Genomic DNA, 25,189 nt, shown 5'->3' on the forward strand with positions numbered 1-25,189 from the left:
AAAGACCCACTCGGAATCCCCAACCAAGAAAAAAACAACAGTACCATCAGAGGGCACTATGTAATTAAACAAGGTGTGATTCATTACAAGTGTCATTGAAAATATTCTCATAAGCACATCCCGATAGCTGTGTTAATAGTCTCATTTATTAAAGTGTATTCTGGCCCTGGGCACAGGACGCCTGTTGTGTGTCTGTACAGGTTGGAGGATGTGATGGAGGAGTGGAGGGGCTGTGGACTCCAACAGCTGTCTCCTCCAGTAAGAAAACATTATTCCTCCCAGTGTGTGTGTGTGTGTGTGTGTGTGTGTGTGTGTGTGTGTGTGTGTGTGTGTGTGTGTGTGTGTGTGTGTGTCTATGAGAAATGTCTTGCTGGATATGGGGTCCTGGACACAATTGTAATGCTAAGGTTTGACAGTAAGTGGTGCTAGCCAGGAGTTCAGCCTGCTACATATACTGCAGCCCTATGGCACCTGTCATCGGAGGCACCCGTCAATGGCAAAGTTTGCTCCTTTCTACAGACCGAGTCCCCTTACAACTCCATAGAGCTGTGACTTTACTGCATATAAATGTGCAACTTTTAGTAGCAGCAATACAGTCGCACTGGCACTGACTCTGACAGTTCATATCAGGGTTACTTCAATTACTTTCGCATTAAACCATGTCCTTGTCCAAACACAGTCTGTGCACATGCTTTGAATAGAACAGTTAGTCATACCTTCATCATTCCTCATCAAACAGTTTTGTTAGAGTGAACGTGGAAGCTCTTCTGATTCATGGTCCTCCTCGGGTCCTCCTTGGCTGTTCTTAGAGAATCTGGCCCCGGGGCTCTGAGGCGTCAGCCATGCTACTGTGTACCGGACACAGCTCATTTAGCCGCTTATCCAGCCATATGAAATGGCCGCCTCTCACTGTCCCTCCTTCCCCCCCCCCCCCCCCCCCCGTCCCCCAGGCTCTCCCCTGGACTCTGGTGGCGTGTGCTGGATCTCTGCTCTGTGGCTCTGTGCACTGCCTGGCCTTGACGCCACTGTTCTCCTCTCCTCTGCTCTCTCCCAGTGTGAAGGAAGAACAGAGAAATCTGCCTGGCAACATATCAGCGTCTTGCTGGCTGCACTCGTCATCTCCCAGAGGTTGACTGCAGATAATAACTGACAAGCAGCCATTCTTATAGACAAAATAAAATCATCACAGTAGCAAGACCAGTGAAAAAGAGGTTGGATGGCATGAGACCTACACAGTATATGTCAGTGTACTGTACATTTTTATGGTTAACTGCGATGGCTTCTGTACAGTAACAGTAGGTGTGAGTTTTATTTTCCACCATGGGAGAGTGCGCTGTAGCTCTTCTCATCCAGTGTTGCATTACACTAATAGGTTCATGCAGCAGACGATGGTGCAAAGCAACATGGTTGGACCTCGCCACGGTACGGTGCTGAAGGTGAGACGGAGGACGTTAATCACCTAGAGTGTTAACCATAATCAGTGGTTCAACTCCCACACAGAGCTGTGTGATTACACTCCCAGAGCAACCTTACCTACCACAGCATGGTGCACCACTGTGCTACCGAGATGAATTTATTCCACATGGACCCCAATCAAGAATGTCTTAACTGATATTTTTCCACCGACTAGCTCAGAACATTAACACGTTCTCCCTAGATAATGACATCCTATGGTGGTGGGAACGGAGTGTAATTGCAGATGGGACGCGGCAAAAGAACAGTGAGACATCACAGTTTCGGCCGAACCTCACAACCCTAGAGCTGAAAATACCATATGGTCCCTCAGCTAAGTGCCACCTAGCCCAACAGTCTCATGTTGACAGTGTCACGGTGACCCCACTGCAAACTGCTTGGGCTGTCTTTATTACACTACTTTGGTAAAGGGTCACTGCGCCAATTAACATCTTATTTGTCTACCGTAGCTACTTGCGTGCCTGTCTGGTGTTGACAGCAAAACAAAGACAGCTTCACTCAGACAACAAAGACAGGGAGGACTGGAGGAGAGGGGAGGAGTAACATCAAAAGCGATTTCAAGCCTTCCTCAGTCCCATCCAAGGCAGGCTTCTTAGTACAATGCACTATTTAATGACTTTGAGACGGAGGCTTTCCTTATGGCGTAATGACGCGTACAGCCATACTAATGTCTGGGCTGGTTGTAAATGAACGGATGAGGCCCCTACATCAATTCTCCGCTTTGAGAGAAACCTCATTAGCAGAAGGTGCTGCTCTGTTGCTCTGACGCTAGAAAAGAGAGCAGCAGGATAACAGTGAGACTTGGGGAACGTCTTCTGTCGGAGCCGAGGAAGCTGCCTAAAAAAGAAGTCGGTGGGTGCGTGGATGACAGGGAAAATGCTTCCTCTGTAATCCTTATAATTATCTCTTTATTGTCATCATTGTGGTTCACACAAGGAGGCTCTTTCACTGCGGCCCATTTTCATAGATATTACTGAATTAGATTAACCTTCCAGGTTATTTCCATTAATACATATGAGATAAGAAATTATTACTTGGGTACTTTGTACCCTATCAAATGACTGTACTTCAATGAAAGAAGAGGGACAACCAAAAGTTGTGGATCAATTGTGTTCTTGTCTGGCAGAGGGGGAAGGAGAGAATAGGAGAGGAGGAGAAGAGAGAGGGCGGTTGTCTGCGCAGTTAACAGATCAAAGAGCCACTCATTCATTTTGGGGGAAAGATAATGAACCAGTCATTTCCTTCCCTGAGATTCTCATGTGAGGAAACAAAAGCCATTCATTATCCATTAAAGAGGTGCTGGGGAAAATTGACATTGTTGCCTCGTGCTGCCAGACACAATTAAACAGTCTTCCATCCACTTCGAACGTCTGAGATAGGAAAAGTGTGTTTGGGATGCAATTGTGCCTCGGAATGTTTCTTAGCCCAATTATGATGTCCGTCGCTAAGACTTCCAGTGCAACGCAAAGCCGCTTACAGAGGGTACTCCGCTTGAATGGAGTATGGGAGGTAATTTAGCAAATTGATTCTAAATTCAGCCCAATGCTTTCCACTAAGCTTGTAAAAAGCTACGCAAAGACAACAGCAGCCGTAAGCTTACAATACAAATGCATTATGGCAGCACGGCACAGTTATTATGGGAATACCGGTATGTGTAATGCTGTGTTATCGTTTCTAACTCCATGGTTTGTACAATGTCTAGTAGATACTGGACACTGTGGCCAGGTCTGCAGATTGAATGGCTGTAGACTTTGGCTCACAGCTATCAGTCATAATGACAAAGCACGACACACCACTTCCCAAATGCCTCCACTACAGAAGCTAGTGCTCTGAACCACTCAGGTCCAGGTTTTACTTTATATAACAGTACATAACAGACTTTGGACATTAGATTCGACATAAAACTTAATGGATTTGGTCTCTCTCCAAGCATATTTTAGCCTTTGAAATAAAAAGGTGCAGCGACTCTTGTTTTTATCCTCACAGAAACTTGTTCCTAGTCTATGCAAAAGTGACGTCGGGAACATTAAAAGATGGCACCTAAATATCAGAAAGAAGTATCAAACCATTGTATTATTTTTGGGCTCCATGCAGGCTGTGTAGTAATGAAGAAGCCCTCTAAATCCCCCCCGGTCAGGCAGCTCAAAGGTTTTGCTGACACCGACACCCGTCTAGTCCCCTTCAATGTTTCAGGGAGAACTTAATTCAATCATTGTCATATTGATCCTGGCACCCAACATTCTCTTGACACCATGCTACTGAACCAACTCCTGTGTTTAGGAGACTAAGCGTTATTGAACTTGCAATAACTCCAATCATTTTCTACATAATATCTGACAGGCTGTAAGCATATTTCTCACTGGTGTTTGGAATTGTGTTTATGTATCTATTCTACTGTACTGCACGAGAGACTCGCTGAACGTGTGATGGAATATACTGTAGACTCGACGCACAAACCTTGTTTGATGTGAGTGCAATAGTCCCTACAGTAGACAGATCGTATGATGCGCTAAAGGGAACAATGGTCATCCACCATCTCACGATTGTTTTCAATCAAAACAATGTAAGTGTTCGGTTTATGACTGAAACGCGTTTCCAATGTGCAGAGTAAAATACATTGAGATGCGTATAAACCTGAGAAGTAGCCCTGAAATCTAATCCAAAATAGGTTGCACAGTGTCTGACAAGAGTTTAAGAATAGTTCTAACTCCAGGCAGGTAAAGTATCGGGTGGTTGTCTTTCACACACTGGCTGGAGAGAACGTGTTCTCCTGGGATCTATCTATGTGGAACCCTCGACATGATCATTGACACAGCAACAACACCCCGCTCTGTTACATCAACATTCCCCTAATTACACGCCATATATTAAGTCGTTCTGAAATATCCTGGTGCATTGTGGGAATCTCCTGCTCACACTGAGAGCCTGAGGTCTATAATTACAAGTGGCGGGAGCGAGAGAGGGAAAGAAAGATACACTGGGGACGGTTTTCCCTACACACACCACACACACACACATAAGCTCACACACAGAAAACACACACACACACACACACACATGCATACTGTCGCCGCACACACACACACACGCACACGCACACGTACACACACACACACACACACACACACACACCCACACACACACTCTGGAGGAGAATGGAGGGAAAACCAATCGTCAATAAGGGAATTGCGTTTCCTCTGCCACCCCCTGGGATGGCCTACTGCCAAGCCACTAAAAGCTGCCGCCAGGCCTAAGCCTGCACTTTTAGAAAGATGAAGAGTTGTTTTTCCCGTTGACAATTTTCTGCCTTATAATATTGCTGCAAGGCCATTAGTCACTACAGTAGTAGGCAGCCAGTAATACGAGACGAAATAATGTGTGTTTCACATCCCATTGGCATGTCTCAGCATTGATGACTGTGCACAGGCATACGATTAACTTCTTCATCCATACGATCAACTTCTTTATCCACAGGTAGACAGCCTCACTAAGCTGAAAACAATATGAACATTTCTGTGCAAAATATCGTGGTTCACCGGGGTATCATCATCATAGCCCAAATATAAAAGCCTCTTCATGTGAAACAAGGTCAGTGTACAGTCTTCCAACTCCAACAAAAAGAGTCCCACATGCCCAGAGCCTAGGCTCCATCCCGTCCCCCTGCTGAGATGAGAGGGAGTGTAGCGGGTAGACTAGCAGTCAGACTAGGTCTACACACAGGTAACTGCCAAAATCAAGGAAACACTTGAGTAGACAAGGGATACTAAGTATTTTGAAAGCAGGTTCCTTCTCACAGGTGTGGTTCCTGAGTTAATTAAGCAATTAACATCCCATCCAATCATGCTTAGGGTCATGTATAAAAATGCAGAGTTTCTCATTATTTTGGCTACCATGGTTAGAAGAAGAGATCTCAGTAACTTTGAAAGAGGGGTCTCAAAGGAGCATAGGGGGTTTAAAGGGTGTGTGTATGTGTCTCAGTCACCAGATCTCAACCCAATTGAACACTTATGGGAGATTCTAGAGCCGCGCAGCGTTGTCCACCACCATCAACAAAACACCAAACGATGGAACTTCTCGTGGAAGAATCGTGTCACATCCCTCCAATAGAGTTCCAGACACTTGTTAAATCTATGCCAAGGCACATTGAAGCTGTTCTGGTGGCCTACTATACTTACATAGGCCTACTATACTTACAGAGGCCTACTATACTTACAGAGGCCTACTATACTTACAGAGGCCTACTATACTTACAGAGGCCTACTATACTTACAGAGGTCTACTATACTTACAGAGGCCTACTATACTTACAGAGGCCTACTATACTTACAGAGGCCTACTATACTTACAGAGGCCTACTATACTTACAGAGGTCTACTATACTTACAGAGGCCTATTGTCACGATTCCCACCGACGGTGGCGCCCCCTCCTGCTCGGGTGGCGCTCGGCGGTCGTCGTCACCGGCCTATTAACTGCCACCGATTCCCTTTTGCTTTTCCCTTTTTTTATTTTGTGACACCTGTGACAATTAGCCATTAGAGGGGCTATTTAGTTTAGCTGGCCCGCTCCTGTTCGTGCGGGATTAATGATTGTTTCTTGTTGGACGGCTTATGTTCGTGTCGACGTTGTTGGACGCCGTATGCATTTTCTCCCCTGTGTGTGGGAACATTTGTTTTTTGTGTGAGTGTATATTAAAAACACCACTACCCTGTGTTCGCTGCTTCCTGCGCCTCATTCCTCCTCCACAATTACCAAGCCGTAACACCTATTATAATTACAGAGGCCTACTATACTTACAGAGGTCTACTATACTTACAGACGCCTACTATACTTACAGAGGCCTACTATACTTACAGAGGTCTACTATACTTACAGAGGTCTATTATAATTACAGAGGCCTACTATACTTACAGAGGTCTACTATACTTACAGAGGTCTACTATACTTACAGAGGTCTACTATACTTACAGAGGCCTATTATACTTACAGAGGCCTATTATACTTACAGAGGCCTACTATACTTACAGAGGTCTACTATACTTACAGAGGTCTACTATACTTACAGAGGCCTACTATACTTACAGAGGTCTACTATACTTACAGAGGTCTACTATACTTACAGAGGCCTACTATACTTACAGAGGTCTACTATACTTACAGAGGTCTACTATACTTACAGAGGTCTACTATACTTACAGAGGTCTACTATACTCACAGAGGCCTACTATACTTACAGAGGCCTACTATACTTACAGAGGTCTACTATACTTACAGAGGCCTACTATACTTACAGAGGTATACTATACTTACAGAGGCCTACATACGTACAGAGGTCTACTATACTTACAGAGGTCTACTATACTTACAGAGGCCTACTATACTTACAGAGGTCTACTATACTTACAGAGGTCTGCTATACTTACAGAGGCCTACTATACTTACAGAGGTCTACTATACTTACAGAGGTCTACTATACTTACAGAGGTCTACTATACTTACAGAGGTCTACTATACTTACAGCCAGAAGGATCTGCAGGGAGCTGTGGGCCACCTCCACATACTGGTACTCCAGCAGACAACCTGCGATGCTGATGTAGCGGTGGTCCTCCGGGGCCCAGGACGGAGGGGGGGTGACCGGGGTCACCCTGCAGCCTGGACCGTTCTCCATCCACCAGGACCGGTGCATGGACATGTTGAAGGTCATGATCAGGTCACTGTCCTGCTGGCAGAAAGGAGAGGGGAGGGGGGGTGAAATACGTATATATAGGTACTACTGTACTGTAGATCAGGTGTTTATGTGGAAAGGGGACAACATTAATATTGAGGTGACATTCATATTGAGCTATTTTATATAGAAACGCTAGATAGTTGAGTACGTTTTGAGTATATCGACAATGGATTTTCTGTTGTAGGTGTTCAGCTACTACCGATGCCTTCCCCAGCCATAGTGGAGTCAGTGCAATTACGTGCTCAAGCTTAAGCACGATTACACCTCAGTCAGTCTGGCAGTGATTTAACAGCGTAGGTCAAACACCCAGCGCTCCACAATATTCTAATCAAGCTAAAATGTGTTCGTTGGCATGGAACAATGGCTAAAAGGGTGAAAAACCTCCCCTCTGTGACTTCTCTACGCTACCACTTCCCAACTTTTTAAAAAGGCTGCATTGCCTACAGGAGACTGAGATTCCAATTTAATGCAATGTGTATTTTACTTTGATTAAATAAGCCTATTACGAAATTTGTTTTAAAGAATCATCTATCATTCAAGAGTGGAAAAAGCATTGAGCTAGAGCTAGTGCTGCTTTGGTAATGTTTTCAGTTAAGTTAAAAGCTTTGCTTAACATTTTGCAACACAATTATTTATTCTGCCTCTTTCCCGGCATCTCGGGAAGGCTATTAATTCTGAGCAGAACAAGAGTACACAGAGAGTAAAACTGAGCCAACATGCATTCAGCTTTTGCATGCCATTAATTCTACAATCAAGTGACGGAAGAAAGGGCTATTAAGGATCGAGTTTTTCTGTGCCATTTCCATTGCTAGCGATCCAAACTCCGGTGTACAAAAAGTAATTGTGAAACCCCGGGTCATTTGAGTCATCAAGCAGAGGATAATTCGAGTTGGTACTGAGAGAGAAGTGTGCTTGCACACATCCTTAAGCTAGAACGAATGAAGAGGGAATAAAACGTTGACAAAATCCATCCCAGAAATGGTCCTAGTAGCTCTCAAACCTCTACCCTGTTCTCACACCTACGAACACGTGTCTGAATATATTCGATGCACACGTTATCAGCCTGCACTAAACTCTCCCTAAAGACCTGCATTTTGACATTTCAACTCACATTTAGGAGCACTGCTTAAATCAGACAAGTGTGCCTTCCAGCCCTAGCTGTAGTATTGCCCGCTCTGCGGTGTATCAGTTATTTTAGCATAAAACCTTGGTATTTGGCATTGAGACAAACATTCCCTCTCACTTACAAAACCAAGTAACACCACCCAATTTACTTTCATCCTACCAACACTTGTCAACCAGCTCCCACTTTTCTTCTCTCCTGCAGAAGGGAATGAGTCATCTGGGGGATTGGTGTCAGTGGCATTATTGCCTGTTGTTTAAAGGCCATATCAAGATCTACCACTCCTCTGCCTCAACAAATGGCGCCAGTGTTTGTCCACAGCAGGATGTGGGTGTTGTGGTAAACTGCTTTTAATTCATCTTGAAATACGCATCAGTGGGAGACGTTTGGCTGGAGCCTTGACGAACAACAAACCCACAGCATATTTTTTTTATCTGCTTGTTTGTCTCATTGAGGAGTGGGTATTGATGCAATAGGCTCTCTAATACAATCAGAAACTCAAGGCCTTATCCGGTAGGTCTAGTGCCAGACTGCTCAACTATTTCAGATTGTAATTACATTAAAACCCACATAATGGACAAACAAACACATGAAAGAAATGCTTGTAACTTACAGAGTACATGACCTGTGATAGAACAATAGCCTGCTCTAATGTGCAATCTTATGTACAGTCGTCCTAAACACGTTAGCCGGACTAGCACAACTCTGCCTGTCCCCTAGCACCGAGAGTGGACCGGCTCGGTGCCTCATGCCGTACGACAGGTGTGTTCTCATGCCTCCTCGTATGAAGACAGACAAGTGGAACATAAAGACTGCGAGACGTGAATAGAAAGAGATTGGGGGGGGGGGGTGGGGCAGGTTGCAGCTGTCTACCTCTCTGTGTCTCCCTGCCTCTGTATCTGCTGTAATGAATGTCAGTCGTGTGGATGAACAACATCCATCATCAGTCAAATTGATAGAATAGAATGAGTGGCGAGAACAGCTCATCACTGTTCCATATGCAGTAATACAGGGCTGCTTTCCTTACTAGCAGCCAAACACCTCTCCACTACCCTCTGACTGACTGGCAGTGTGGTTCAGCATCATTTGGAACCAGTACAAGGACAGCGTGAGAGTTGGGTGTCACTGAGAGTTGACTGGTTGTTATTACTCTTCCTAAATAATAAGGTGATGATGACTGGGCTTTTCCCAACGGTTGTTGTCCATACTTGATGACTGCAAAAGGATAGGCTAACACATCCCTGATAACAAAGTAGAAGAAACTAAGTCGCCAGAGGATACAAAAATGTGGAATAATTGAGAATCAGCCATATGCAGTATCTATCTTACATCTGAAGGGAACAAAGAAAAGTATTACAGGAGTTGCACGGAGGCTTTACTTTGCTCGCTACGTCCCCGTGGGTTTCATTTTTAGGGCTTTGTACTGTCTTGCTGTTTTATCAGCCAGAGAATCCTTCGAAAAACAGAATGAATTCAATTCAAATTGGCTACAACCTTTCGAATATTACATTGATTGAGCATTAAAAAGCAGTGACACTACAAGGGCCTACAAATTGGATGGGTACACTTTTACGAGAATGGCATTTGAGTGAGTTATTCTGTAGATATATTTTAGACACCACCAGTACACTCCTGCAACACTACTTTCAAGGTCTAAAAAAAATATGCTTAGCAAGCCCTGGTTGGGGGGATTTGGTTGTTCGAACACAAAAGAGGGACAGTCACACTGTTAAGCACAACAGCCAGCTATGAAAGAGACCCAGATGTTCCACTCTAAAGGAGTAGGAACATTTCTCATTCTTTCCATGGTAGCAGGGGTGCAAAATTCCCTGCAGTGCACAGGAAGGGATCAAGAGTGCAGCTTTTCTGTATTTAAAGACTTCAATCCAAATTCTAGAGGAGTTTAACTGGAAGACTGTTCTGACAAACACTAACAGGAAGGAAGAATGTCCTCTCTCTCCTTTCACAATATGCTGATTTAAAGTTGAATGCCTATCGAAGTGTGCATTCAAATACCACTAAACAACCCTGGGTGTGTCTTTGAATTTAATTCCTTGCACTCGTGGAAGTATGCAGAGGCAAGTGCTACACAGTGCTTAGTATGCTTTCTGTAGGAATGTTAGAGGGGTGACTGTAATCAGAACTGGAGAATGACATTGAGAGAAAGCAATCTGAAGGTATTTGGAAAGGATCAAGATCAATACCTATCATCAGCGAGCGAGTTGAAGAATTCAGACTGGTGTTTTCTTGGAATTTCCTTTGACAAGTACATGCTGAACCAATGGCTGATTACTACGACTAGGCTGATTGTGCAAGTGTACGTGGTACAAGGAGAACCAACAGAATACACTGAATTAGATTGAGAAATAATTGTCTTGCTAAGCAACAAAATACTTGTGTTTCCTACCGATTAAAATGAGTCATATTCAGAGAAAGTTGATATTTAAAACAAAGACTCTTAGTTGGTGTCAAGTGGCTTTCACGCAACATTAATTTCACCATGGGAAAGACGCATTAGTTCAGTGTGAACTTTAAGAATACTGAGTCTTGGTGGCTAATGAGGATGGAATAGCGAAGTGTCCTGTGTCCACAGATACACTTAAAGCAGAGCTACACACACACACTGTCAAACATCTTACATTATTATAAACACTATCCGAGGAATCCAGTTATCCTTTAATAACCTCCCATAACACAAAATGAAGGAGACCACACTAGCATGTAGTTACATTACTTGACATATAATTTAGTGGGATGGCAGGTAGCTTAGTAGTTAGAGAGTTGGGCCAGTAACTGAAAGGTTGCTGGATCATTTGATCCTGAGCTGTAACCCTGAGCTGACAAGGTAAAATTCTGTTCTTCTGCCCCTGAACCAGGCAGTTAACCCACTGTTCCCCAGTTGGCCATCATTGTAAATAAGAATTTGTTCTTAACTGACTTGCCTAGTTAAATAATGATTAAATAAATAAAAAATAGTGGCTGGTGATTTTAATGCCGGAAAACTGAAATCCATTTCACCTCATTTCTACCACACACAGAGACGTATACAAGCTCTCCCCCACCCTCCATTTGGCAAATCGGACCATAACTCTGATTCCTGCTTACAAGAAAAAAACTCAAACAGGAAGTACCAGTGACACGCTCAACATGGAAGTGGTCCGATGAAGTGGATGTTTCGCTAGCGCAGACTGGAATATGTTCTGGGATTAATCCGTTGGCATTGAGGAGTTGTCCCCACAGTGACCATAGGTACATATCCCAACCAGAAGCTGTGGATTACAGGCAACATCCGCTCTAATCCGAATGTTTATAAGAAATCACGCAACCCCCCCGACGAACCATCAGACAGGCAAAGCGTCAATACGACGCGTTCCGGATGACTGTATGATCACGCTCTCCGTAGCCGATGTGAGGGAGAACTTTAAACAGGTTAACATTCACAGAAGGATTACCAGGACGAGTACTCAGAGCATGCGCTGACAAGCTGGCCTCTCTCTGACTCAGTCTGTAATACCTACAGTACATGTTTCAAGCAAACCACCATAGTCCATGTGCCTAAGAACGCCAAGTTAACCTGTCTAAATGACTACCGCCCCATCGCACTCATATCTATAGCCATGAAATGCTGGTCATGGCTCATATCAACACCATCATCTCAGAAACCCTGGACACACTCCAATTCACATATCGCCTCAACAGATCCACAGATGGCACAATCTCTATTCACACTACCCTTTCCCACCTGGATAAAAGGAACACCTACGTGAGAATGCTGTTCATTAACTACAGTTCAGCGTTCAACACCATAGTGCCTTCCAAGCTCATCACTAAGCTAAGGACCCTGGGACTGAACACTTCCCTCTGCAACTGGATCCTGGACTTCCTGACGGGCCGGCCCCCAGGTGGTGAGGGTAGGCAACAACACATCTGTAACGCTGACCCTCAACACGGGGGCTCCTCAGGGGTGTGTGTTCAGTCCCCTCTTGTACACTCTGTTCACCCACGACTGTGTGGCCGCGCATATTGTGTTGTTTGCTGACGACACAACGGTGGTAGGCCTGATCATCAACGACGTTCCTCAGTGTCCACATCACTAAGGACTTATCATGGTCCAAACACACCATCACAGTCGCGAAGAGGGCACGACAACAACTATTCCCCCTCAGGAGGCTGAATAGATTTGTCATGGGCCCTCAGATCCTCAAAAAATTCTACAGCTGCAGCATTAAAAGCATCTTGACTGGCTGCATCACCGCTTGCTATGACAACTGCTCGGCATCTGACCGCAATGCGGCAGCGTAGTCTAGTGGTTAGAGCATTGGACTGGTAACCGAAAGGTTGCAAGATCGGTACAAATCTGTCGTTCTGTCCCTGAACAAGGCAGTTAACCCATTTTACCTAAATAAAGGTAAAATAAAAAATGCGCTACAGAGGATAGTGGGTACGGCCCAGTACATCAGTGGTGTCAAACTCCCTATCATCCAGGACATCTATATGAGGCGTGTCAGAGGAAGACACTAAAAATTGCTGAAGACTCCTGCCAGTTGGCATTCTTACTGCCAGTTAAGCGGGTTGGGTCGGTAACCGAAAGGTTACTGGTTTGAAACCCCAAACCGGCAAGGTAAAAAAAATCAGCCATTCTATCCGATGGCGTGGATGTCGATTAAGGCAGCCCCTGCACCTCTCTGATTCAGATGGGTTGGGTTAAATGCAGAAGACACATTTTGGTTAAATGCATTCAGTTGTGCAACTGACTAGGTATCCCTTTTCCCAAAAGGCACCTGAACAGCTTCTAGCCATAAGACTGATGAACAGTTAATCAAATGGCTACCAGGACTATTTACATTGACCCCTGTATTATTTATTTATTTATGTTAATTGTTTTGCACTGACTCCATTGCACTGGCTCTATGCACACTCACTAGACTCTACCCACACACTCACACATACTACACATGCATATTGACGCCCACACACACACACACACACACACACACACACACACACACACACACACACACACACACACACACACACACACACACTGCATTCGGAAAGTTTTCAGACCCCTTGACTTTTTCCAGATTTTGTTACGCTACAGCCAAATTCAAAAATTGATAAAATAAATTGAGCTGTTTCCATTGATTATCCTTCAGATGTTTATACAACTTGATTGGAATCCACCTGTGGTAAATTCAATTGATTGGACATGATTTTAAGTTAACAAACAGATCACTGACCATTTCGAATCCCACCATACCTTCTCCACTGTGCAATCCGGTTTCCGAGCTGATCACGGGTGCACCTCAGCCACGCTCAAAGTACTAAACGATATCATAACCGCAATCGATGAAAGACAGTACTGTGCAGCCGTCTTCATTGACCTGGCCAAGGCTTTCGACTCTGTCAATCACCGTATTTTTATCGGCAGACTCAACAGCCTTGGTTTCTCAAATGACTGCCTCGTCTGGTTCACCAACTACTTCTCAGATAGAGTTCAGTGTGTCAAATCAGAGGGCCTGTTGTCCGGACCTCTGGCAGTCTCTATGGGGGTACCACAGGGTTCAATTCTCGGGCCGACTCTTTTTTCTGTATACATCAACGATGTCCAATCCAAAATTAAATCTAGATTCGGCTTCCTATTTCGCAACAAAGCCTCCTTCACTCACGCTGCCAAACATACCCTCGTAAAGTTGACTATGCTACCGATCCTCAACTTCGGTAATGTCATTTACAAAATAGCCTCCAACACTCTACTCAGCAAACTGGATGCAGTCTATCACAGTGCCATCCATTTTGTCACCAAAGCCCCATATACCACCCACCACTGCGACCTGTATGCTCTCGTCGGCTGGCCCTCACTACATATTCGTCGCCAGACCCATTGGCTCCAGGTCATCTACAAGTCTTTGCTAGGTAAAGCGCCACCTCACTGGTCACCATAACAACACCCACCCGCAGCACGCGCTCCAGCAGGTATATCTCACTGGTCATCCCCAAAGCCAACACCTGCTTTGGTCGCCTTTCCTTCCAGTTCTCTGCTGCCAATGACTGGAACGAATTGCAAAAATCGCTGATGTTGGAGACATATCTCCCTCACTAACTTTAAGCATCAGCTATCTGAGCAGCTTACCGATCGCTGCAGCTGTACACAGCCCATCTGTAAATAGCCCATCCAATCTACCTACCTCACCCCTATATTGTTTTATTTACTTTTTTGCTCTTTTGCACACCAGTATTTCTACTTGCACATCATCATCTGCACATCTATCACTCCAGTGTTAATTTGCTAAATTGTAATTACTTCGCTACTATGGCCTATCTATTGCCTTACCTCCTCACGCCATATGCACAGACTGTATATAGACTTTTTCTATTGTGTTATTGACTGTACATTTGTTTATTCCATGTGTAACTCTGTGTTGTTGTTTGTGTCGCACTGCTTTGCTTTATCTTGGCCAGGTCGCAGTTGTAAATGAGAACTTGTTCTCAACTGTCCTACCTGGTTAAATGAAGGTGAAATAAAAAAGTTAAAATAAAAATTCGGAAAGGCACACAACTGTCTATACAAGGTCTCACAGTTGACAGTGCACGTCAGAGCAAAAACCAAGCTATGAGGTCGAAGGAATTTTCCGTAGAGCTCCGAGACAGGATTTTGTCGAGGCAAAGATCTTTGGAAGGGTACCAAAAAACGTCTGCAGCATTGAAGGTACCCACGAACACAGTGGCCTCCATCATTCCTAAATCAATGAATTTTGGAAATACCAAGACCCTTCCTAGAGCTGGCCACCCAGGCCAAAATGAGCAATCGGGGGAGAAGGGCCTTGGTCAGGGAGGTGACCAAGAACCCGATGGTCACTCTGATAGAGCTCCAGAAGGACAACCATCTCTGCGGCTCTCCACCAATCAGGCCTTTATGGTAGAGTGGCAAGACAGATGCCACTCCTCAATAAAAGGCACATGACAGCCCACTTGGAGTTTGCCAAAAGGCACTTAAAGGACTCAAACCAGAGAAACAAGATTATCTTCCCTACGGTGAAGCATGGTGGTGACGGCATCATGTTGTGGGGATGTGTTTCAGCGACAGGGACTGGGAGACTAGTCAGGACAAGGGAAAAATTTACGGAGCAAAGTACAGAGTGAAAACCTGCTCCAGAGCGCTCAGGACCTCAGAATGGGGCGAATGTTCACCTTCCAACAGGACAACGACCCTAAGCACCCAGCCATGACAACGCAAGAGTGGCTTCGGGACAAGTCTCTAATGTCCTTGAGTGGCCTAGCCAGAGCCTCGAACATCTCTGGAGAGACCTGAAAATAGCTGTGCAGCGACGCTCCCCATCCAAACTTGACAGAGCTTGAGAGGATCTCTAGAGAAGAATGAGAGAAACTCCCCAAATACAGGTGTGCTAAGCTTGTAGCGTCATGCCCAAGAAGACTCGAGGCTGTAATCGCTGCCAAAGGTGCTTCAACAAAGTACTGAGTAAAGGGTCTGAATACTTATGTAAATGTGATAGTTTTTTTCTTTCTAATACACTGCTTTGTCATTATGGGGTATTGTAGATTGATGAGGGAAATAAATATTGAATCCATTTTAGAATAAGGCTGGTAACATAACAAAATGTGGAAAAAGTCATGGGGTATTTTCTGAATGCACTTTACGCTGCTGCTACAGTGTTTATTATATATCCTGATTTCCCAGTCTTTTACCCCTACCCACGTGTATACTGTATGTCCTAAATTACCTCAACTACCACATACCCCTGCACGTTGACTCGGTACTGGTATCCTTATTGTTTTCATTGTGTTACTTACTTTTTACTTTTTAACTCTGCCCTGTTAGGAATGGACTTCTAAGTAAGCATTTCACTGTAAAGTCTACACCAGTTGTATTCGGTGCATCTGACCAATACAATTGGATTTAATTTGATTTGAATTTGTCTACGCTAATTAGAACAGAATTATCCACCCCTGGTTGTCTCAGTCATGACAGATGTTGAGCTGGACATTGGTCCTAATCTTCCAAAGTTATTTCATTTGGCATTTCAGATGGTGTCTAGCAATTACTGCTACAGAGGCCATGGAGGGGGCAGGGAGAGGCTGGTAAGAGGCAGAGGTGCAGCTGATCCCCTGTCTAAAGTCCAGTGTCTCTAATGGTGCAGCTGGTCCCCTGTCTAAAGTCCAGTGTCTCTAATTGCATGTGGAGGAATGTGTCAGAACAAACACATCAGGGTGTCAGCACTCACCATCTATACTGAACAATAACCATCTATACTGAACAATAACTCTCTATACTGAACAATAACCATCTATACCCGAAACAATAACTATCTATACTGAACAATAACTACCTATACTGAACAATAACTATCTATACTGAACAATAACCATCTATACTGAACAATAACTACCTATACTGAACAATAACTATCTATACTGAACAATAACCATCTATACTGAACAATAACTTCCTATACTGAACAATAACTATCTATACTGAACAATAACCATCTATACTGAACAATAACTATCTATACTGAACAATAACTACCTATACTGAACAATAACTATCTATACTGAACAATAACTATCTATACTGAACAATAACCATCTATACTGAACACTAACCATCTATACTGAACACTAACCATCTATACTGAACACTAACCATCTATACTGAACACTAACCATCTATACTGAACACTAACCATCTATACTGAACAATAACCATCTATACTGAACAATAACCATCTATACTGAAAAATAACCATTTATGCTGAACAATAACTATCTATACTGAACAATAACTATCTATACTGAACAATAACCATCTATACTGAACAATAACCATCTATACTGAACAATAACCACCTATACTGAACAATAACTATCTATACTGAACAATAAGCATCTATACTGAACAATAACCATCTATACTGAACAATAACTATCTATACTGAACACTAACCATCTATACTGAACAATAACCATCTATACTGAACAATAACCATCTATACTGAACAATAACTATCTATCTATAGTGCAATACAGACCACGGTGTCGTGTGTGTCAACCTTTGATATCTGTTGCAGCAACGGTGAGAATGTCTGAGAAAGTTGAAAAAACCTTTTTCGCCAGAATGTGTAGGCTACTGTTTCTTGTTTTAGATGAGTCTCATGAGTAATTATGATCTTCACTTCAGCAACATTACTGTCATTTTAATTCATTCCTATACTGGGAGTTTAGAAGAATTTTTGATAATCGTTTGGAATCATGTATGATGCATAGTGAACATTAACTTCAATACACTGAGTGTTACTCAACATTTCTCCCCTCATTTACTCAGACTTCACTTTTCAACTCATGACTCTCCAGTACAGATACTGTATAGTACAATATGTAATGCATAGATGGCATGCAATCCCTGTCTAACTGACAACCACTAAACCAGAGATCCAAACTCAACACAAAACTTCTGATACAAAAGCCTCTGGCTCCATCCAGAGCAGTCCTGCCTCCAAACCCCAGATTAATAAAAGAGGGTTTGGCGTATAAAAAGAGAGGCTGTGGATATGGATGTGCACAGTCCGAGGGAGAGAGGAATGTAAGTAACAGCCACAGCCATGGGCGTTGTTCATCTCTGACACCCAGAGTTCCTGAGGATTATGCTAATTGCGCAGTGGAGTGTGACAGCGGCACTGTGCGTCTGAGCCGTTGCTAAGTGTGACTGAGATGAAGCCACTGAGTAATCTCAGAGCTGGGCTGTAGGAGTCCAGTATAGGCTAACGTCAGCCCAGCCACGGTTAACAAACCACTGACTGAAAAGTAAGGTAGTAAAACTTAATGAACCCACTTGAGTGTCTGCATGGCTCATACTGACCAGAGTTTAATATTAGCCCTCCTGTAAACATCGTCTACGTCACAGGGTCTCTATTGTGATCCGTCTCCAGCAGCTGCACAACAGACAATTCCTGCCAGTTGAGGAGTTTTGTCTGTTCACAGGACCATGAAATTAGCTCATTTAGCACAGAAGTGAATTAATTTGGTGCGATTAAAATAATGGCAGACGCTGCCATACTGTTCCAAAGAAACCAAGGCTAATCACCAGACCTCTATCCCACCCTGTTTATCCGCTGCAGTGAAATTCCTCCTTTGTATGAAAGATGAACGGCAAAACATGGCTTCCATTAACAAATGGATGATTGTTTACATCAATGAATACTGCAAACGCAGTCCTTTGAATGTTTAGCACCACACGGACACATGCCTTCTCACTATAACATCAATGTGAATGAAAACAGAGAGGGAAGAGAAGACAGGACAAGCAGCTCTTTCTTCTTCCAGATGAAGCTATCTCCTGCAGCACGGCTGGCTACACCACGTGACCATTAAATAACAGAGGGGGGAATAGCCGAGCAAAGCAGAGGGGGCCTCTGAACCAGCCCAGGCGCTAGGTAGCTGTTCATCAGCCCCTCTGGCATCTTATTGATCCGCTCACCGGCCTGGATATTAGAGTGGTAATTCACTTCTTATACATAACGCATCGGGGTTGTGTGTCTCCTCCATTTATTACCCGGGTTGGGGAAATCATTGATATTCCCAGACAGACTCCTCTGGCTCTGCAGGCTCAGAAGAGCTCCTTTTGTACAGGTTGAGCTTGATGTAGTGGTTTGCTCTGTGACAGGGATGCGCTGGCTGGCACAGTCAGGGGGTTTGGGGGGGTTGGAGCTTGCCTGCCTGCTTTAACTTCCACTAGAAATCCTGTTAAATGAGCCTGGGCTTTCTAACCCCTGTCGCTATGCTTTAGGAAGTGACTGTGAGCAGATAAATCATATTGCTCCCATCTATGGCTCACGATTTAACTCCTTATGTAAAGTGTATGTAAGGATTAGTCAAATGTTTCTTAATTCTTCACAATAATTTGCTGTTGAAAATGTTAAATCATTTCGAAAAAAATTATATCCTAAAAAGAATAGTGTATCAGGGTTATATCACAACCAGCCCTGATTGGGAGTCCCATAGGGCGGCGCACAATTGGCCCAGCGTCGTCTGGGTTTGGCCGGTGTAGGCCGTCATTGGAAATAGATTAACTGGCTTGCCTAGTTAAATAAAGGTTAAATAAAAAATAAAAAAATAAAAAATGTTGTAACTGAACGCCTCTTGTATTCATATAAAAAATACAAAATCTATTGCCCACACTGTACAAGAGTCCCTCTATTCAAAAAATCCAATTACAACCACTTTTCACAGGCACAAAGTCTACATAATGAATTACTATATTTCGATAAGAGGACCAGAAAGGGTGTGGAATTGCTGCTCCAGTGTCTGAATCAGATTGTTTCACTACAATTTGATTTCCTCACTGAACAGGGAGGGAGGTTTATGAAAGCAATTTACTGACTGTAGCACAACAATAAGATATTTCATCACAATGGGGTTGTGTGTTAAACTCTTGACTGTATTCAATGTGGAGGAAAAATACACTGGAGGGAGAATTAAAGCAATGGTTCATGCGGCTCAATGTGATAGAAACATTTCTTTGAGAGGCCAAGGCTATACAAGACCTGTAATCAATATACTGGTAACCCATTCAGGAAAGTTGAAATCAAACTTCTGACAGGAAATGTATTCGGCAATGATTCATATAGCCTTCCTGAATGAAATGTGGGCGAGACAGGGCCACATTATGTGTGACACAACCCCTCGCTTTATATCCATAGAGAGATGGAGTCAACGCAGGATCTAAACAAAGGAGAGGAGAAGATCAAAGGCAGCAGCCAATCAAGCGGCAATGGAGCGGCACTTCCACTCGCAGTAAAATAGGACGAGTTACACCGAAACTTCTCGTCTATATACCTTTCTACAGAGGTGACTCATACACTACACTCAGAGAGGAAGAGCGAGAGGAAGAGAGAGAGGAAGAGAAAGGAAGAGAAAGGAAGAGAGAGAGGGAGGGAGAGAGGGAGGGAGAGAGGGAGGGAGAGAGGGAGATAGAGAGGGAGATAGAGAGAGAGAAAGAGAGAAGGAGAGAAGGAGAGAGAGAGAGGGACAGAGGGAGAGGGAGAGACAGAGAGTGAAAGGGAGAGAGAAAGATAGTGAGTGGGAGAGTGGGTGTGTGAGAGAGAGAGAGACAGTGAGAGAGACAGTGAGAGAGAGAGTGAGAGTGAGAGGGAGAAAGAAAGAGAGTGAGAGAGAGGGAGAGTGGGAGTGAGAGGGAGAGTGGGAATGAGACAGTGAGAGAGAGAGAATGAGAGGGAGAGAGAAAGAGAGTGAGACAGTGAGAGAAAGAGAGTGAGAGGGAGAGTGGGAATGAGAAGGAGAGGGAGAGAAGATGAGGAGAATGAGATCAGATAAATAAAGAGTGAGAGAGAGAGAGAGAGAGAGAGAGAGAGATTATGAAGAGTTTGAGAGAGATGGATTAAGGAGAGAGGAGCAGAATGAGACAAAGACAGTGATGAGGGGATAAGTGTGCCGAAGGTGGATTGGTGTAAGAACCTGGCCGTCATCCTTCAGTTGAAAGTCTGTTTCCCATTCTCGTCGTCTGCTACTGTAACCTGGGCGACACATGGAGTCTGTGTCCTCACAGAGGAGGGGGTGGCAAGCGGGGGACGGATTGCACCATGACATCAAAGACTGCCGTCATCAAACACAGTAAGTCACAGATGAGCCATGCCATGTGTGCGCGAGTGCGTCATATGTGACTAGCCACCGTCGGGAGGAGGTGTGGACAACATCTTCTGTGCCGAGGATGGAGGAGACACGCGCAACAAATGAGATTGTTCAGTTCTATCAAATGATGTATGCACCACCTCTCACAAACAGCCCATATGGCCAACAGAGAAAGAGGCCTCTGAGACATGCACGTGCTTATCTGAAAAGACAAGAGCAATATGCAGTTGTTGTAATAACACTACTGCTCCACAACGTGTACTAACAGCTCCAAAAACAGATGTTGAAAAACAGCGTGAAGAACAAGAAGTCGAATCGTTATTCACAGATACCTTGTCAACTCAAATGATGACACAGCACACACTATGGCAGAAAATACCTCATAAAAACCATAGGATCCTTTTTTCATCTTCGAGGTCTAAAGTCCCATATCCTTGGAATCTGGTGATTCAGGCATTCAGGGGAAAAGGAGAGCAAATGGATCATTAAAGGTAATGGAGAAACTCCACAGAGACAAATAACGGAATCATTTTAGACAGAAGGCAATCAAGCAAACAGCCGAAGCAACCAGCAGAGAGAGAGGGAGAGAGAGAGGGAGAGAAGAAGAGAGATAGAGGGGGAGAGCGAGAGAGGGAGAAGAGAGATAGAGAGAGAGAGAGAGAGAGAGAAGAGAGATAGAGGGGGAGAGAGAGAGAGAGGGAGAGAGAGAAGAAGAGAGATAGAGGGGGAGGGGGGGAGAGAGAGAGAAAAGAGAGATAGAGGGGGAGAGAGAGAGAGGGAACGAGAGAGAGAGAAGAAGAGATAGAGGGGGAGAGAGAGAGAGGGAGAGAGAGAGAGAAGAAGAGAGATAGAGGGGGGAGGGGGGGAGAGAGAGAGAGAGAGAGAGATGGGAGAGGGGAGAACGGTTTTGCTACAGCAGGTTAAATGGGCAGTCCAGTGGGGATTTCTTTAAGCAATGCTTCCCTGGTGCTGTCATTACTGCTGTAGCTGAGCTCAGTCTGGGCCTGCTGCCTCCTGTCATATATAATAATCAGGTGCACAGAGTGAGTTCCTCATGGTTTAGAGACCCCAGAACATTCACATTACGACAAGATCTGCTGGCGTCTCCTGTACTCTGATAGCTTTTAGTTTACCACCAGCAGATCTGGGTCAAATATATACTTGAGCTGCATAATTTAATTTGCCCTGTACAATGGAACAAATAGAATAGTCCCAAAAAGTGCAAATGCCAAGCTATAACACTGCATTGGCAATAAAGTAGGTCATACACAAAGTCAAACAAGAGATTGAAAGCCAAATGGCAGTGTTCTCCTACCTGCCTGAAAGCGCTGATTGCAGAGAGAACTGCAAGTAACAGAGCATATGACAACAGAGTGCCCAACCAACAACAGGCTGTGCCAAAGCCAATGTTTGTGGTGTAACAGCTGAAAATTGGAGAGAAGGAAAACGTTGAAAAGCCACGGCATACATCGCTGTGACAATCAAATACACCTCGGCAAGAGAGAAATAAGACAATATGGACTCATTCTTTTGGCTTATTCCGCATCACACAGCAAATTATCTTCCATTTCAATATAATGGGACACATGGCAATTACCTTCAGGTGCCTTTCCTCCATCTTATAACTGACCTTTAGAAGATTGAACTGAAAATGCCAGAACCCCAGTGTCATAACACCATTCAGATGATAGGATGAACTCTGGAATACCTTTTGTTTGGGTAGGCTCTAGACATTAGTCTCTGGTTCTCTGCAGGGTCCACTATCCCTTTCTGTTGGCTGGCTGCAGGACCCTCGTACTGAATGGCTGCCAGAGGTGGAGGAGGTATGGCTGTTCAATAAGACACGCTCCATTTGAATCGCACCTGCAGATGGTTGCCACACTGGCAGCAGAGAAAAGCATTCTGACGTGACCGGTGTGTGTGGAGAGGAAAACCCAACAGAGAGAGATAAACAACCTGTTGATTTCTGAGACACGGTTTCTTTTCACATACCACAAACCAGTGCTCTATAAATATACATGGACACTGCTGGGAGACAATGGGAGTCTTCCATTCAGTCTGAATGAGATGTTGTGCTGCCTCAACTTGGCCAGTCATTCTTGAGAGAACGAGCAGTGTACTGTGTTATCGGCTTGTGTCCTTTAGCGAGAGTGTCCTTTATCTCCTCTGCAACAATCAGAGACTGTTGGCTTGGCTGGAACGAGTGTTAGACAGAAGGGTTCTCTCTTCTAGAGAGCTTGTTCCAGTGTCAGCAGCTGCCAGAGCCAGAGTCAAGGGGCAACAGGGGGAGGGTCAGGGGTCAGTGGGCCCCCGTCCCCCGCTCCTTATCTGCCTGGCACCAGCTCAAATAACAGGACCCCTGGACCAGTAGACCATCCACTTTGGACATGCAGAACAAAGAACAATCACAAAGGGGGAGGATAGGCGCGGCTTTCATCCAGAGAGAGAGTGAGAAAATTATATCCATCCACATTAGAGAAGGGGGATAACTGGTTTAGTTGTAGAAAACCTCATCAAATTCAAGAAGGGGCCCTTCAGCTCCTAACTTAGCGGATTTCTTCACCAGAAAGATGAATTAGACGTGGAACCTGGCTCAAGTGGATATCACATCACATCTGGGGGGTTTGTGACAAACGCCAGTTCCTCCTTCCTTTATTGGTCCTGGGACGATCTGGCGGTGCACTGAAGGCTTTGCCGCTCCACTGGTGTTGGTGTGTAGGTGAGCATGGAGGAAAGGAGGAATTCCATTTCCCTGATTTAGGGCCCTGGGCAGATAGACGAGGGCAGAACAACTCAACTGGGCCCTGGTTTCACTGGAGTGTGATGGGACACCTTGGCTGGGGGAAGCAGCCACACTCCACTGGGCTCAAGCTGGCACCCAGATGGATGGCAGCCTGTGGCCTATGGCCCTCCAGACAGAATGAGTCTAAGGATAGCCTTGGATAGGTTATGTGGGTGGAGGGATATGATAAGAAACATGCACTGAGTGTACAAAACATTAGGAATACCTTCCAACTATTGAGTTGCACCCCCTTTTGTCCTTAGAGCAGCTTCAATTTGTCGGGGCATGGACTACTAGGTGTCGAAAGCGTTCCACAGGGATGCTGTCCCATGTTGACTCCAATGCTTCCCACAGTTGTGTCAAGTTGGCTGCATGCCCATCCACCCTCTGAATGGCACACCTATACAATCCATGTCTCAATTGTCTCAAGGCTTCAAAATTATTCTCCTCCCCTACACCAGGGTAACCAACCTTTTCTGAGTCAAGATCACTTTTCTGAGTCAAAATGCAAGTCGGGATCTTTTAACATGACTTTAAAAACACAAGCCTATGCAACATTAACCTATTAAAAAACAATACTGTAGCAATGAGGTTTGGGCAGTAAGCTATAGGCCCAATACATTATCACTGCATATTGGCTTTGCTTGAATTGCCCTGCCAATGCATTGTTGTTCGGACCATTTGTTTAAATTATATTAAAACATTTCAGGTAGGCTATATGATCATACCGGTATTTTGTTGTTGTACTTTTTAACTTTTGTTTACAATCCGATATATAGTGCTTGACTTGATTTGCTCTCCGGGCCCGCCGGGGAGGCGCATTTGTACCTTCAGACACATGAAATGGTTCTAAATCAGAACACAGGGCGCACAGAGCAGCTGAATCTGCGCCAACAGCGCGAGACAATATTTAAAAAATTACAACGCAAGGCTTTATCATTTACTTTACAGAAATGTTTGTCCATCGACTAGAAATGCCTTGGAGATCGACCGGTTGGTGACCACTGATCGAAGTGGATTTAACAGGTGACATCAATAAGGGATCATAGCTTTCACCTGAATTCACCCGGTCATGGAAAGAGCACATTTAATCACACTGTTACGCTCGTCATTTGAATGAGGAGACCAAAGTGCAGCGTGGTAGGTGTACATAATTTCCTTTAATAATGAACACCAACAAAACAAGAAAATGCTAAATCGAACGTAACGTTCTGCGGGGCTAGACAGCACAATGCAAAAACAAGATCCCACAATCTCAGGTGGGAAAAAGGGCTGCCTAAGTATGATCCTCAATCAGAGACAACGATAAACAGCTGCCTCTGATTGGGAACCATACTAGGCCAACAAAGGAATATAAACATAGATTTGCCCACCCAAGTCACACCCTGACCTAACCAAATAGAGAATAAAACAGACTCT

At 44.4% G+C, this 25,189-nt stretch overlaps 1 protein-coding gene across 3 annotated transcripts in view; it reads right to left on the minus strand.

The window, feature by feature from the left end:
- Positions 1-25,189, minus strand: part of nkain2 (sodium/potassium transporting ATPase interacting 2) — a 185,419-nt gene that overhangs the window by 31,314 nt on the left and 128,916 nt on the right. For 2 of the 3 annotated variants that reach the window (XM_014205110.3, XM_014205112.3), the window contains exon 4: positions 6,990-7,193. In XM_014205110.3, coding sequence (XP_014060585.1) covers positions 6,990-7,193 — 204 coding nt within the window. The remainder of the gene's footprint in view (positions 1-6,989; positions 7,194-25,189) is intronic. The other variant, XM_014205111.3, reaches the window with a different exon arrangement.

Source organism: Salmo salar, chromosome 06 (assembly GCF_965601325.2).
Source record: "Salmo salar chromosome 06, fSalSal1, whole genome shotgun sequence".
Classification (NCBI taxonomy): Eukaryota; Metazoa; Chordata; class Actinopteri; order Salmoniformes; family Salmonidae; genus Salmo; species Salmo salar.